Source organism: Pholcus phalangioides, unplaced genomic scaffold (assembly GCF_987345545.1).
Source record: "Pholcus phalangioides strain wild (caught in Gottingen) unplaced genomic scaffold, Ppha-v1.0 ptg000020l_1, whole genome shotgun sequence".
Taxonomy (NCBI): domain Eukaryota; kingdom Metazoa; phylum Arthropoda; class Arachnida; order Araneae; family Pholcidae; genus Pholcus; species Pholcus phalangioides.
Window position 1 is genome coordinate 8634412 of NW_028301613.1, and position 17708 is coordinate 8652119.

Genomic DNA, 17708 nt, shown 5'->3' on the forward strand with positions numbered 1-17708 from the left:
TGATGAGGATCAGAACGAGCGAGAGGTAGTTGTTGACTCCTCGCCGACGTAGAAGATTCTAGAACTGAAAGAAGAAAAACGATGAATATTTCATGCGGCGTATATTCACGGTTGATCCAATATCTCTACCATCTTTATATACATACTATATATATAGAAACAGGATCTGTTTTTTTTGGAGAAGGTAATGGAGTTGAGCAAAGCTATCCATAGAAATCAGGATTAGATAGAGGCGATGGAATGTTCTATACAATGTTATCATATGAACTAACTTCGCCGATATACGAGCCCCCAAGCGGCCGCTAAAATCAACTAATGATTCTTGCAAATGAAGTTCGTAAACGAGATTTAGGTGTTTTAAAAAGTACGCGCTCGAGAATAAAGAGGATAAACGAAACCATAGCTATTACGGTCATAACAACAAAATTCCAAATAGCGAAACTTACTTTTATACATTGTTCGGCACAGTGGAAAGCTACAAATGGCAGCTGTAACACCATAAACGTCGGTGCAGGTCACGAAAAAAGAAAGAACGTTTCACCAAAGGGGTTGGTTCGCTAACCCCTCTGCCGGGGACATCCTGCGGCAGTAGTGAGATCTGGTTTGGTTGTTTCGACATGCTTCTTTGTCTGCGTCTAGCGTTGGCGTTTATGGTGCTACAGGTGCCGTTCCAACGCCATACGTGGCTTTCCACTATCCATTAGCTATACATAAAAAATGTTTCGCTATTTGGAATTTTTCGAAATTTTGTTGCTATGACCGTGACAGCTAGAGCTTTGTTTTTCCCTCTCATCTCTCGAGAACGTACTTTTAAAACACCTTTTTCACTAACTTCATTCTTTGATCTTTGCGGCCACTAGGGGTTTGTTTGCATATCGGCAATGTTATTTCACGGCAACCCTGGATTCATCATCTATTAATGTATCGCTAATGTCTTTTTTATGTACAGGGTATCCCATAAATTCGTAGTTTGAAAATTCATAAAAATTGAGAGAGTTGGTAGTCAAACCTCGTTAATGAGTCACTCTTGGGAGAGCAAAAATATGACTTAGTAAGAGGAGTGACTCGTTAAGCGGAGTAAGCCATAGCTGTGCAAATTCCTGCCTGAGGACAATTGGCACTTACAAAAAGTGACCCGGTAAGCGGAGTGACGTTTTAACCGGGTGACGCACTAACGAGGTTTGACTGAATGCTGTGTTTGCGAAGGGGCGCGGTAGCCCAGGTCGATAAGATACTTGCCTAAAGTACCAAAGAATGTTTAGAGGTGACGCGAGTTCGATACCCGGTTCATCCTTGTCAGAAAACTATCCTGACACACGGGTACAACAAAAACGGCGACATGACCGCAGAAAAAATTGCTACCGCAAGGAATCTCCCGTCGAGAGGTTAACGCACCAACCTCTTGATGAGTATAAAAAACAAGCCTGCCGTTCGGAATCGGCAATAAATTGTAGGTCCCGGTCTAATTAGCCATCGTGTGGAGAAAATGACCGTGGTGCGACAAAAAATAATCAAAATGTTTGAGAAAAAGTTATTCCCACGAACGGGGAAATTTTATTTCGGGAAAAGGTTGCTCACTCACCCACTCGGTCACTAACACCGTCATGAGCTTGTTCTCTACCTCATTCACCGATTATCCGGTCACTCACTCGTTCAATCACTCCGTCTCTCACTCACTACTTCACCAACTCTGGCCATACCGCTATATTGCAATTTACTGCCATTAGTGAGATGGGTTGGAAGTGAAGGCGCTGTCTATCGGTGGTCGCCTCGAGTTCGTTGTGGATAATATCTTATCTATATCCTCGTTTGGGTTCGAACCCGGGACCCTGACAACAACCTTCACGATGGTAGACGAGCATCTTACCACCATGGCACTCGAACACACTCACTGGCGACGAACTGTTTTTCCAACGGTGATTTTTCCGTCAGTGAATTTTCTTATCGTCGTCGGTGAGTTTTCCGTAATTTCTAAAATATACCCCTACCAACACCCGGAATTATTTTGTATGCATTACCGCGCGCGAACCACTGTATCCGGAAAACACAAATATCCCATCTCTTTTTAAACACATCCGAGGGAAAAATATTTCCACCTCGAAATCGGATTCTCACGAGGGAGCGTGGAAAAGAGTTTTCTAGAACGTGTTCGATACAATCTTATATTGGGACGTACATATTTGGAATAACGTCGTCGCTGATTTAATTCCCAAGCGAGGAGAAAATTCTCGTGTTTCCGAAAAGTGACGAGGATTCCCTAGAAAAGCGAAACACACACACACACACATATATATATATTCCCTTTATTCTATCTAGAACATTCGAGAACATTCTAATAGAATGTTGTAGAAACCCTTTCTATTTCTCTCGCTCGCATATTAACGAGCGTGAAAAATTCCTGACGTTTTAATTCGCCTATTCACTGAAATAAAGGCCGCGCGTTTTCTTCAGAGAACGATACATGGTTATGTAAATATATAAATAGATATATGTATATATATTCCCCCCTCTCCATTCCTTGATGAAAATAGCGGGGAGATGAAAATCCCTAAAGGGAAATTTGTGGAAAAAGGGAAGATTCATTTTCATTCAAAACAGATGACACCATTGATATGTAAATGAAGCGACGACTCTCTCTTTCTCTCTCTCTCTTCGTTATTATACATATTATCTTCATTTTTTTTTTCTTCTTCTCGAAATATATTGTGAGGTTGTCGTCATACGTCGGGGCTTTAAAAAGAGGATGATGTAGGAGGAGGATGAGGATAATGATGAGGATGATTCATGGTAAGATGAGCTCGTGAATTGATTTCGGTTCGCAGGAATATGGAGAGAAAAAATTATATATATATTTCATTTGTGAGGGGAGGAGAGTCATTATATCAGTCGCGAACGAACATCTAAACCAGGAGAATCTTTTCAGTCCACGGGCCAGATGTGCAGTACTTCTGCCACTCGCGGGCCAAAACCCTATATTTATATCAGAGTGACCGTGTGACCATTTTTACGGGACGTTGCTGTAATTTTTGCCGTTCTAATTTTTTTCCTAAAAAATGCCCTATTTTTTCAATTATTTTCCCCGAGCTAACACATATCACTCTCTAGGTCACTCTTTTGTTAGTTTACTGATCTGATCGTGCTCTAAAAAGTCAGTCTTTCCCATGCTTGCAGTTTGTTTCGGTCACCCACATCCATATACACTGTTTTAGTTGCTAACATGATGCACACGCTTTAGCTCACTCTTTCGGTCGCTCATCGACTTGGTTTCTCGCTTTCTAGGTCAATCAATCTTCTGGTTAGTCACTCATATGCTTTCATACTGTTTTGGTCGCTTACCTTCTTATGCACGCTCAAGGACACCCTCCTCATCACTCACATGTTTTCATACTTTCTTGGTCACTCCCTCTTTTTAAAGCCTTAAAAAAATTCCCGCTATTCTACCAATTTTCTTGACCTCTCATTCCTGAAATTTGCCACCTTGTGCTACAGCCAACTAAGCCCTCCCGTAAATACACTTTTTATCGACGAGAACGAACGATACTTGTGTACGGACATCAAAAAACCGGGGTTCCCAAAATGTACTCCGCCAAGGATTTCTTGGTTCTCCACGAAGAGATGGGGATTAAATTGAAGAATGTTTTTTTTAAAAACCGTCATAAATGTATTGAATGGAGCACTGAGCGAATATGAAACGGCGAATAGGACCGCGGGAACCATACTCCATCGCGAGATGTGCATAGCAGAAGGAACACGAAAACCACAATCTATCGCGAAATGCATATATCAGAAGGACCACGAGAACCACATTCCATCTAGCGTGAAATCTACGTAGCAGAAGGACCACGGGAACCATACTCTATCGATTATGAGATGTACATAACAGAAGACTCATGGGAACCATACTCTATCGCGAAAAGCAGAAGGACGATTGGAACCATACTCTATCTATCTTGAGATATTCATAGCAGAAGGACCACGGGAACCACACTGGATCTATCGCGAGATGTACATATCAGAAGGACCATGGGAACCATACTCAATCGCAAGATGTTCAAAGCAGAAGGACCACGAGCAGGGCCGCAACTAGCGGGCCTTCTAGTTGCGGCTTTGACCACGAGAACCACACTCTATTACGAAATTGTACATATCAGAAAGACCATAGGAACCATACTCTATCGCGAGATGTAAATAAAGCAGAAGGAGGATGAGAACAGTACTCTATCGCCAGATGTACAAAGCAGGACGGGCATGAGAATACTCCCACTGTTCTTGTCCCGGCTTACCAATCATCTAGTTGCGGCTTTGAGCTAGTTGCGGCTCATTTCTAGTTAGGTGGGGGGGGGGGGGGGGTTTAGAAAAATCTATTTGCGTCTCAGGGCTCAAAATGCTCTACTTATTACTTACTCCTCTTAAGACGGACTTACTCTTCCCTCCGAGTACGCCAGTGCCGCGAGATATGTTACGAATTATGTTGAAGACAGTAACAGGGCTGTGATTGCCGAATGATGAACCGCAGCATCTTGGGATGCCATAGCTATTTGTGCCGCAAATATTTTGATATTCTTCTGATAGTTTTATTGAACATGCAATATAATTTAATACTACGAATATCACGGCACCTCAGTGAGCTGCGGCACGCAGTTTGATTCCAAAAGAAAGTATCCAGTGCTTAAACAACAGCTTGTATCCAGTGCTTGTATCAGTTTCTGGCCCGCAAGCTGTTTCCATCTCTCATATCAAGCCCGTAGACTGAAAAAAGTGCACGCCTAGGTAAAACGTAAACGATATCGGATTATATAATAATGCACTATTGATTATGGTGCAGTATTAACTATGCACAAATCATTCCAGCATCAATTGAACATTTTCAAATTAATTTTATTCTTGTGTTTTGATTGTCACACGGCCCTCACGCCGAAAAGTCTGAATATCTATGTCGGGGGCCCCGAGTCAGACATCGGGAGGGAGGGGTGGGTGGTATCCGTGATTTGGATTGAAGACGTTTACTACATCAGTGAATGCATGTTGTTTAAAGCCCCCCCTCCCCCCCACTCCCGAGCAGGGCCGCAACTAGGAGGGAATAGGCGCATCTAGTGCTCCGGACTGCTTGGGAGTAGAGGGGGGGCGCATATTTTCATATTTTATCCTCTAACCTCTACTTCGGTATTACAAGGACGCCAGAGTTCGTGCTTGCCCCCCCCCCTCCCCGGCTGACCAAGCATATATCGCGGCCCTGGCCTTAGGCAAACACTTCCGCATGTAGAAATCGGGCCCTAGTTCAACAAGTAATGTGGGCAGAGCCGCAATTAAATGCTTGGTTAGCCGGCTGGAGAAGAGGTTGTTGAAGGAGAGGTAGAAGAGTGTAATGCTCCCGGACCGGAGCACCAGAGTCACCTGACCTTCTCCCCTCCCCAGTTTCCGCCCTGTTCGTACGGCCGAGTTATAAGAAAAATATTAAATCGTAACTTATTCCAGTTAAAATACATTTCCACTGAATGTTAAATGTCCTTAAAAATCCCAAAAAAGTATCTTCTATATGGGGGGAATTTTTTTTCCCCATAAAAGAAACATTTCTAATAATTCCCTTTTCGATTTCACAAACGGACATACTCCCCATTGATTTAACATTATATGAATGGGTCGGAAAAAAAACCATCTGCAAAAATTAAAATAACTTTCAAAAGAACTTGAAAAAATATTTTGATAATCAGCGGTATTTTGTGGCATCTACTCAGAAAAAATGGTAAACTTTTGTGAATTTGAACCACGCAAAAAAATTAATCAAAAAACAGTAATTTTACTTTGTTTTCCAACGGGAGAGGGTCACGTGATGAATCGGGTGACGTCACTTAATTTTCCGAAAATGGAAAACCGGTTATAGGGCTCCCCTGAGTGTGTGAACAAGAGCGAAAGTGTCATTCCTGCCCCCGCAAACAGGAACAGGAAGTAGTGTAGGTGTCGCCCGGGCCCTTCGGTATAAGAAACAATAGTGAAACGAAGATTGTTCCACTCTTGCTGCAACTCATTGGTTATCGTGGTTATCATCTGTTACTTGGAAATGAATTGGTCGCCCCAACTTTTACCATAAAAATGCATCGTTTTTTTCCCTCCTTATTTCCAACGAATCCCACTTGAATTTTTGAAATCAAGAATCGAGATTACAGTGTTCTCTCTTGACATTAATGCCTTTTTGGCTGCAATCGGCAACTTCACTTCCCCGTAAGGGGCCATTCAAGTATTACGTAAGCAGATTTTTAGCCATTTTTGACTCCCTCGCCCCCCTTGTCAGCAAAATTTCGTCAGCGGCTAAGAATATTTCATACCTTCAAAAAGGGATGGTTGATGACGTAAGCAACCTTCAAACCCCCCCCCCCTCTGTCATTAAAAGTCAGCAAATCCGAAACCCCCTCACCCCCTCGATGCTGACGTAATACTTGAGTGACCCCTAATTATTTGTTTTTACTGTAATTAGCGACTTCACTTGCAATTCGTATTTTTTGGATGTAATCGGGAATTTGAAATTTTTTTACTGCAATCGACAACTTCCCTTACCGTTGACATTTTTTTTTTGCTGTAGTTCTCAACTTTACTGGCATCGACAAAGGGGGGAGTTTCACAGACTTCATTCTTAATTATGGTCCATGGAATACAAAAGGTTAAGAACCCTTGTCCTAGAGAGAGGAATATTTATGAGGTGCATATACGGTGTTAGTTGTGGTGCTTGTCGTGTTGACACTCATTTTTCGTGAACCTCCTTCCCAGGAACTAGGTGAAACTCTTTCGTGGGCCAGAGGTTGTGCCCTCCTGCTCTATGGCGACGATAGACCAGAATTGTCAGTGGCCCCAGCATATCGTTGTGAGGCAGTTTACTGTCTAGGATCCGGTAATTGGTCTACTCACCCTATCGTCAGATTAAAAGCACCCCTGGTGAGTAACTTCTTTGCAATAATGCTAATTATGCGACAAATACAGCTACAGGATTTTACAGGGGCATATAGACAAAGTTTATACTTCGTAGGAGGGATACATTCAGGGCAAGATTAGTATCCCTGACCCATGGGCCCCACATGCTGAAGCAGGACCCCTAGGCTAGGATATTTTACGCCCCCCCGACCAGACTTTCACGGGGCCCTCTTTATGATGAATTTATAGCGTGAAAAAACAAAAAAATGATAAAAATCCTCATGGGCCCCAGGGCTGGAGCCTTGTCAGCCCACCCCTTGTGGGGCCATGCTCTGACCAGACACGACCCAGGCTCTGTCCCTTCCGGGATATAAGCCTTTTACCCGTGTGGGTTGGGTCATGCTGGGGAAGATTAGTATCCCTGATACATAGGCGTAAACTTGAATTGAATCAGTGGTTTCGAAAAGGTCACGAGTTCACTCAAGATAATTTTCGGGAAAAAAACTGATTTACATACAAGTTTTCAGTTAGACTTGAGGGATTTTTTTCCCCCAATATCTATTAGAATTGTGCATAAAAAATACCCTTTATTTAGGTCATAATAGCTCTTACCGGAATTCCGTAAAAAACAGGAAAATGAGTGGGATGATGCCTTTTTCAAAAATTATGACATGAAAAGAACGAATACTTTGTAACATTTTTATTATACACTCAATATTAAACCAATAAACAGAACAGGGAGTAGCTACTGAAGATATGCGATGGAGCACCAAGTCTGAAAGCGTGGGCTTTTAGTCCGTCTATATATTCATAGACCTTTAACACATCTTTGTTGTTTTGGCACTTGGAAATATTGGTCTCTACTCTTTATTCCTTTTAGGAACTTTATTCCCCGAAAAGATTCTGTAGATAAAACTTTCTTCTGGTAGAATTCACTCTACCAACCTATGCAGTCAACAGGCAAGTTTTCCTCGTGCAATACACTGCTAAATTTGCAATTTTTACGTGACTCTGTTACCGTCTTTGCATATTCTATTGCTATTGCTGAGTATATGAGATCGCTCCTTTATGTGTCCGTTTATCGCACCAAAGTCACGGTCACAGGGGAGAAAAGAATGACCCCTTGTTGGGTAGTATTGGACAACTTTATCAAATTGTCCAGTTGACACTAGTGTCATCAGATATCTAATGACACTGTTGTTGCGGTTTTGTACACCACGCACATCCGTAAACAAATAGAGGGTTTTTGAAGTGGGAGGTATGTTATTTTAAAAATATATTCACATTAATAAAAGTGCAAACTTCATTCGGCCCTCTTTTACCTAATCCCTCATGGTATAAGTTAAGTGATACGCTGATGGATGTTTCCGTTTTCATGACGTGAATGCAGAAATTGTACATTCACAGTCATCTTAGATAAAATAACTCTTGTACAGGTATATGAGGTAAAGGAAGGGTTTTGCATGTTTTCAAAGCAAATACAGACAAAATTGTCTTGGGTTTTGCACATCTCGCTGACTTCCTTCATTTTGTTGTAAAATTGTTTCGCTTTGAGTTTATGCACCAACAACTCCGCAGCAGCTACGCTTTTTACATTACCCATTCAAAACATTACTTTTTAGGTTTTGGCCGAGTTCCTTACATATGTTGCAAACACATCTTTTTGAGGTCTACCAAATACATAGCCAAAATTTTCAGTGAAATACTTGAGATAAAATCCATAAATAACCTTCATATATTTTTGTTCTAACGGAATAAGGAATGTAATATGACATGAATGTCGCTCTCCACTTGTTAATACAAGATATACAGAAGACTGGATGTTGTGAAGATATTTAGTATTTGAGATGTTAATTTTTTAAGGAAAAATCTTCACAACATCCAGTCTTCTGTATATCTTGTATTAACAAGTGGAGAGCGACATTCATGTCATATATATAGCCCTCTGGTGGCTCGTCGTCCATGAGCTATTAACTGATCGGTTTCACCGTCCATTGCACGGTTCCGTTCGGCATATATACGCTCTAGCGAAGGAAAATCTCTATCTCCTCTGTAGCTTAGTGGTCAGAGCACTCGTCCGGCAATCGAGGGACCCGGGTTCGACTCCCGGTAGAGGCAGAGATGAGTTTTTTCCTTCCTTAAAAAATTAACATCTCAAATACTAAATATCTTCACAACATCCAGTCTTCCGTATATCTTGTAAGGAATGTAATGTTTTTATAGTTAGATCAGCATTTAGGTATTATTTAGTATTCCCATTTGCATAGAGAGCTTGCTTCACAGGAAAAAAAATTCAATACGTTTTCGGATTTTTTCACAAATTTCTCTTTGAATAGAACACCTGCAGCCAATAAAGATGCAAGACGTCTTACTCTTTTCATAGATACTCCATATAAACTCAGGAATGTCTTTCACAGTTTGGTTCCATCAATCAAAACACTATACATAAAATTTCAACAACACATTTCCATTTCATTCCGTGCACCGCCCAGGCTCTATCAACAATACAGAAAAATCAATACGCAGTGACAATTCTGGGATTGCCAGTATTTCACTGAATGACTATGTAGCGCAGATGAGTCCAGGACTGATGGCCCTTTCAAAACAAACACTAAATTCAGTTGCTTACTAAAGTCGTGATGAACATTAGATTTTTTTTGCATTGGACCCTTTTCATACAAAACGGTGTGCTTAAACCTACAGAACGTAAGAAAACTCATATCTCATTTTCGACAAATATGACTGATGCCTTTTCCAAAGCAACTGATTCAATTGCACCCGCGGGTCGTAACCCCAATATTTGCTGCCCCATCTCTATAATAACCATTGAAATAAATATATTCAAGCAAGCCCCTCTACTAATATTGTTTTATGCCCTCCGAATATTTTCCATATACTCAACGTGCGGTCCGTGTACGACTATAACTGTATAGAAACGGGGGGAGGTAAGCGAGAGAGAACCCTAATATTTGCTGGATCTTGAACGAACCCAAATATTGCAATCTGTTTTTACGCATGAGTATTGCAAAGACGTGATCGAGAAAAAAAGCATTGCGATCTGTTCACAGAAGAGTGCCGCAACGGCATAATCAAGACACAGCGTCGTTTTGCGATCGACATATCACATAGGAGTGTCACAACGCCTTTTACAGAGGAGTGTCGCAGAAGAAATACTTCAAATACTTCAATAGGGGGACTTGATAGGGATTCTTTGACTCGGGTGAACCCATAGTTCGACTTTTAAGATGCCACTGGATTCATACTCAGGTTTGGAACTAGAAAGAGGGGGTGATGGGACAATCGCCCCCGAGTAGTTATCTTAAGAGTGTGACAAATGTTTAGTGGAAACCGTTATAAAATTATCAATTTTCACAGTGGGGCGTAAAAATTCCGTTTGCCTCCCGCATGGAAAAAACATATTTACGGCTCTGCATACCCTCTTGTGTAACATGAATGAGGTATTCATGGCTTCTCCACAAGGGTTGGGATGAAAGGGCCGCGGCATACAGGGGGTTGGGGGGTGCAGCTACAATTCTTATCATTTTTCTTTCGCACTATACACTCACAACAATTATCTGGCCTGGAGGGCCCGACAAACATCCGAGTCGAGGACTAGCACAGACTGTGACGATAGACGGGATGGGAAGGGACTGGTGGATAGTCTCCGCGCAATAGAAATTCGGAGTGATTGCATCAAGTCTCCAGTCCAAACTGTGGCGGGAAGTTCCCCATCATCATCATCTCCATCGCCTTAATGAATGTGTAAAGTGGAAAACGATTCCATAAATAGAAGCCAAATTGTCCATCATTTTTCAGTCGAAGCCATGAATATTTCATGCCACCCCGCAGCATGTTACGCTCCATTTATAAAAACCAATTTTAATAAATATATTTGAAAGACACAGTAGTGGCGTATAATGAGATCATGGATCGATGCCAAAAAGACGCCAACAACAACTTTCATCCGTTATTTGATTACACAGACATTTCTTGAGACGCATTTAATCCGAATACGTGAACGAATGAAAGTTTGAATGAGTTTTTCCCTCAAGATTCCATAAAAATCTTTCTGATATCCATTCATTGCTAATTGAAAAGGTAGACGGCAGCACCTACCAATGTGCGTGGTGCCTACGTTGTAGTAAAAGACATACAATTAGAATGATAGCAAATAATTGAGCCCCAAAAGAACTGATTTATTTTACGAAAATTGGCTAGATGCTCCATTTTCGCAACATTTGAATCTGATCACCCTGCAACCGGTTTGTGCGAAACGAATGGAAAAGTGTTTGTGACTAAATTTTCCTTCACATCTTACCCCTTGTGGGAGAGAGGAAATGACACGGCAGTGAACTACCTCACGGCAATATATCGGGGTGCGGTCGATACAAGCGCACGTCACTCGTGTTTTGTCTTTTAGGTAGGTATCTACCGTATAATGGACAGACATCACAAATCCAGAAATCGATACCCAGTGACCGTTTAGTAGTGGTGGTATGTATGTGGATGAAAAATGGTTTTCTATGGTTTTCAAACCTGGAAGCGTGAATCGAAGCTGGTCTTACCTTCAAAGAAAAAAAAAAGCCTGAAATCTCGTCATAATGAATGACGTTATCTACAGTTCATTCAGAAAACACTCGAACAAATACCATGCATGGCATACATATTCAGTTAGATTCCACGATAATTAATTGCAGCACACCCCAAAAAATGAAAAAAGAAAGCAGAAGGAACGAGTGTTTTATGACTTTGTAACGGCTGGGTCGTTCTGTCATGTAGGTGAAAGTGCCATGCAGGGACCCCTGGAACAAATTTTTCGACAGACTCTTCCCCAAGATAAAACTTTCAGCTGGTACCCTCAATTGATTTTCTGACGAAAAAAAGGTAGGGCCTGAAAAGTAATCTCTATCCTCCAATATAGGCTGGAGACCTATCAGCCTCTTTCTTGTGGGGGAGGCGTAAAGGTATTTATAGAAGGCCGCAAATCTTCTGTCCATTAAAGTCCTGCCTAGGAGCTGACTCAGACTAGACATCCCCGAACTTTTGGTACACAGAACTCGTTATGAATGTTTAAATTGCGAGAGATGGAGATACTTCGACACACCCCGTTCTCTACTATCTTCCGAGGCCACAATTTTGTTTTTTTGGATACGCGTACAACGGACGGTTGTACTTGTATGTACTTGGATGCCCAAGCACCACGTTCATCAAGATTTAGGATTCAAACGAGAAGGAGGAAAGATACACTTCAAGTTCAATTGCACGATTAACCAGATTGTTGATCCCATCCAGTGGAAGCTATCTAAGATCATTGCTTTGCGAGGAAGCAACGATCTTAGATGGCTTCCACTGCACGGAATTGACAACTTCAAAGCAATGAGCATAGAAAGGAAAACACGGGATACTTTTACTCATACATGCTCGACTCAAGACGGGCGGGCCAAATGTGGCCCTTGAGTTCATCTGATGCGGCTCGTTACCTCTAACTTAATTTTGTGAAAATGAACTAAGCGGCACATTTTCAGACCACTTAAGCCACCTGTGGTGCAGTTCCAGAATATTTAAGTAACTCGCGGTACACTTTTAGATCACTCAAGTGACACACGGCACATTCATTCATTCATTCAAACCGAGCACAACTCAGGTCTATCACCATTTATGGTCGATTTACTACCTAGTGAGTTGTGCCGGAGGTGTAACTGTGTGTGTACCTAACAGTCCGAGTGCGTATGTAGTGTTGTGCTTGATTTTTCAGTGCTGCCATCTATATTTCAGAAGGGAAGTGAGTGATGTGTTATGCTTGAATTACATTTGTGCTCTTTGTAGGTCTGTTGCTCTCTGTGGCGAGACTTTTTAACGGGGAGATCGGCTCGCATTCGCGCCTTGAAGTTGGGAACCACAGAAAACCAACTTCAGCCGGCCACCACTATGGCGACGGTGGGGCTCGAACCCGGGTCACTATGACCACTATGATCACTATGACACACGGCACAGTTCTAAATTACTCAAGTGGTCCGTGGCACATTTTCAGATCATTCAAGCAACCAGTGGCACATTTTCAGATCACTTAACTAAGTGGCTCGTGACACGTTTCCAAATCAATGAAGTGGCTCATACTCTCCTGAAAGTTGAACACCCTTGCTTTTACTGATACATAGTTTTATGTAAGGTGAATCGACAAATTTAGTGGGAGTCTTACTCCAATCATCTATATTTTTTTTGAGTGAAGAATATCACTGACCCGCGTTGTTTATGAATTCTCACAGGGATTTGAAAATTGTTTCCAACCGAACAATCCTCAAAAACCTTTCGCTTCTGATAATGTCAAGCGAGTACGTGACAGCACTCATTCGACGGCCATTGCAGGGGCAAAAAAATTTAAAAGTAAAGACAAAACAAGCAGACGACAGCAGCCAGTACACGAGCAAAAAAAATGTTTGAAAAAACGAATCCAGAAAAGAAAAAAAAAATCCAAAAAAGAAAAAAAGCACACGACAGCAGTCATTATAAGGGTAACAAAAAGAATAGAAAAATAGAGCAGACGACACGAGTGTTTGTATGACTTTGTAACGGCTGGGTCGTTCTCGCTTGGGGAAGAAGAATAGTTTTCGTTCGTGCGAGATGTTCTAGAAGGTAGAACAGAAACGAGAAAAGTTTTTTGGAAAAATGCAAATGATGCATGAACCGAGTCCATCAGCGGAATTTATGTCCCGAGAGAAAAATTTACCGACGGGAAAAATTCCGCGAAAACAACAACAACGAATATCGTATGTGTCGTATGGCGAGGTTTGTTTGGCCGAGGCAAAGTTATCGTCACAAATACTTTGAGTATTGAACGTTTTCCCGTGACACGCATATTCATACGTAAACATTTTTTTGCGGAAAAATATAAAACAATTGTTGCGATCGGTATTTTTAGAAGTGATTGTTCCTTGAATCTTAATTGGATGAAAAAATTATGAGGAAAAAAATTCAAAACACGAATGAAAACAATTATTACTGATAATTATGACGAAATAACAGAAGCCTCTGAAAAATATGTTTTACCTTTGTGCGTGTGTGTGTGTGTTTTTTTAAATTAGTTATTGAACTCATTAAATAGCATTATTTTTCATCTTATGACACACTACCTCAGTTTTTTACTTTTAACCCACGTAAGCAAATTTTTTATTGTTACCTTTATGACACATGATGAAATCTTGGGACTTTTGAATCAATTGCATTTCGTTTGGAATTTTTAAAAAACAAGGGTACTCAACTTTTTGGAGAGTATGAGGAACTCTATTGGTTTGGAAACGTGTTATGAAGTCCACTTAAGTGATCTGGAAATGAAAAATGGGTCGCTTAGGTGATCTGGAAAAGTAAAGATGGTCATTTAAGTGATCTGGAAGCGTGTCGGGACACATTTAAGCGATATGAAAATGTGCCGCGGGTGAATTGAGTGAACTTCTAGAAATGTGTTGCGGACCGCTAAAAGTGATCTGGAAATTTGAAGAAAGTGACTTAAGTGATCCAGGAATGTGCCACGGATGACTTGGTGATATGGAAATGTGAAGGGTGGCCACTCAAGTGAACTGGAAATGTGACAATGTGCCGGAGAGTGCAAAAGTGACCTAGAAATGGAAATGCGCCATGGGTCATCAAGTGATCTATAAATGTGAAGTGGATCGCTTCAGTGATTTGGAAAAGTGTCACGGGTCACTCAAGTGATGATAGCTAGTCACTATTTAACTAAATCAGTTGTATGAACGATTGATTTAGTTCATTTTTAGGCGAAAACCTGTGGGCTTTAAGGTCTAACGGGTATCGAAGAGAAGATGGGGCAAAAAAAGCGCGTTTCTTGGTCACAAATGATCATTCTTCTACTTTCGGATGTGTGTGTGTGTGAACTTTTTCTCCGTTATCTACAAAAAATTTTTAGTTTTTTGAATTATTGAGATATTTTTTTATTGCAACCCTTCAGGAAAACAAGCCGCCGATAGTTGGCAATTGTCTATGATCCGGAAGAGTTTGCCTAATAATACTCAAAAAATCGTCAACGAATAAGGCAAAAAAATAACAGGAAATATTAAAAAATTTCTAATGCATTTCTTGCCACGACGTTTGACTTGAACAGACGTATTGTTTTTCGTTCCGCTGAGCAACCGAGATTGAAGATTTGGTACTCGATCCAAGTGGGGAACTCGGTCAGCGTGATACTCTTATCCCCTGAAGGCGACACCCATAACGTGTCGAAATGCATTAGGAATTTTTTAGTATTTCCTGGAATTCGTTGACGATTTTTTTGAGTGTCTATGATCCATACTTGAGAAATTCAGATTTTCTGTAAGGTATAATGTAAAAATCCGTGAAGCGGGAAGTCGCGTAATGAAATTATTGCTGAAATACATCAGCGAACCTAGAAATTAGAGGCTGAACCAAAAATTACAATCTTTTTGGAAAGTCAAAAAACTGAAATAACCCCACAAAAATTTATGTAATGAATTTGGATTTTATTTGGAAAAAAAACACGTTAAACATTTTGGTAACAAAAGGTGTTTATTTTGGAAAGCATTAATATGCAAATGAAATTATTTCTTTCATGAATTCCGAATTCTGGAGTTATTTTTCTCATTCATTTTAGAGTAACTTTTATTAATTTTTCCTTCATTTTAGAGTAATTTTTTCATCAATTTTAGAGTAATTTTCCTGAAAAACCACGCTATAAATACGATGTGCAACCGTGGCAGGGTGGCTTCTTTACAGAGCCTAGGCCAAGTCAAACAGGAAGTTTCAAATTATTGAAGTTTAACGCGCGCGTAAGAGATCATGTATAAATTGGGCTTATTAGGATGGTCTTGCTTCTGGCAATCCAACGTCAAGTCCTACAACGTCCTCTCTGGAGAGGAGATGTTATATCGTTGTCATCTTTTGCGGTTACAGTGGAACCTCTCAATAACGGACACCCATGGGACTAATATTGGTCAGAATAAACGGGAATATCTGTTAAAATATATATTACTTTACCACACACTAACTCCAGTCATATATCACTAGACGGCAATTTCCAACTATTGGATTCGGGGGGGGGGGGGAGAAATGAAGGCACCGTCTATCAGTGGTGGCCCCAGTAGGTAAAAAACTTGTATCTGATGTTCTTGCCGGATCCGAACTCGCGGACCATGACGGTAACCTTCATAGTGGAAGACGAGCACCTTAGCACTGCGCCACTCGAGTTGTTAATATATACAGGGTGATTATAAAAAAACTATCCCGACATATGGGCCCCTAACTATCATACCATTCACAGAAACTGAATGAAATTTTGGCATAAGGTATTTTGATGTATGCGCTCAAGAATGATATGGAAAACAACAGTGTCACTCTAACAGTTACGGTTACAGTGAGAAAATTTCGAAAATATCAAATGGCAACACCAAGTTTTTGTATTGGAATGTGATCTCCATTGTGAAAAACCCTAAATAGCGTTCGAACGGCAACTGTAGCATGAAAATCACCGGCGGTAGATAGGCTAAAAGTGAGGACAACCAATAAGGACAGAGAAGCAGCATAAAATAAAGCATTTTATTGTATTTCCCACATGACCTTGTGGAGGACTAATCAGGCTGGGATCTCAGCCGAAGAAACGGTGTGACGAATGAAACGAACATTAATGCTCTGGTGCACGGCAAAGTCCTTTTTACTTTTTCCTTGCCTAGGTCCGGGGATTTTCGTGCTACAGGTGCCATTCCAACGCTATTTAGTGTTTTTCAGTATGGAGATCGCATTCCAATACAAAAAACTTGGTGTTGCCATTTGATATTTTCGAAATTTTCTCACTGTAACCGTAACTGTTAGAGTGACACTGTTGTTTTCCATATCATTCTTGAGCGCATACCTCAAAATACCTTATGCCAAAATTTCATTCAGTTTCTGTGAATGGTATGATAGTTAGGGGCCCATATGTCGGGATAGTTTTTTATAATCACCCCGTATATATATATATATATTTTTTTTTTCTTCTTCTTTTTCAAACCGAGCACAACTCAGGTCTATTGCCATAGGCAATTTACTACCTAGTGAGTTGTGCCGGAAGTGTAAGTGCGTGTACCTAACAGTCTGAGTGCGTATTCAGTTGCAGTCATCCGTCCTCCTTTGGCCAACACTGACTGTCATGAAAGAGCTACACTACTCATGTTGCATATCAATCGAAAGCTGACTAAATGACCTTTCTCATGGTGCTATTGTTTTGCATGTTAAACGTAAAAATTGATCGTTCTATGATAAACAAGCAATATCAGTCATTCATAAATCAACATGTGGAAAAAGTTCTTACCAGAGATAGTCATCAGGAAGAAGAGCGAAGCCGTCAAGGTGTGCTGAAAATTTTCCATATTTTTTTTCCTCTCAAAGAAAACACAAAATTCTCACCATAATAATCCGAAAAATCCGCGGATAATCCACATAATCGTCCGCATCGCTAAGCACCGGATTAATCAAGAAGTTTTCAAAAATTCCTTGGACGCGCGGATGAAATAAAAGCTACTCCGGGTCTTTCCCGGACAACAACCACCCGGAATCTGTCGCTTCGGTTTAGTTAAAACACAAATTGAACTTTATGACGAGCTGCCGCCGCGAGCGACATCTAGCGGAAGGATCAGTCCCCACTCTCCTCTTTGAAAACAGAATCGCAAAAAGGAGTTTCGGTGCTTAAATAATCATGATAGGAAGATATTTTTCGAGGACAGGAAAGGAAATGAAGGAAAAAAGGAGAAAAAAAAAAGAAACTTGTTGATTCCTGGAAAAGTTCCCATTGTTCTCAACTT

General features: G+C 40.8%; 1 protein-coding gene across 1 annotated transcript in view; it reads right to left on the reverse strand.

Annotated features, from left to right (window-relative positions):
• LOC149070936 (cell adhesion molecule Dscam1-like) overlaps positions 1 to 17371 on the reverse strand; it is an 80570-nt gene extending 63199 nt beyond the window's left edge. The window contains exon 1 of the mRNA XM_089248593.1: positions 17219 to 17371. Within this exon, the coding sequence (XP_089104719.1) occupies positions 17219 to 17276 (58 nt within the window). The 5' untranslated portion in view covers positions 17277 to 17371. The remainder of the gene's footprint in view (positions 1 to 17218) is intronic.
• Positions 17372 to 17708: the final 337 nt, after the last annotated feature.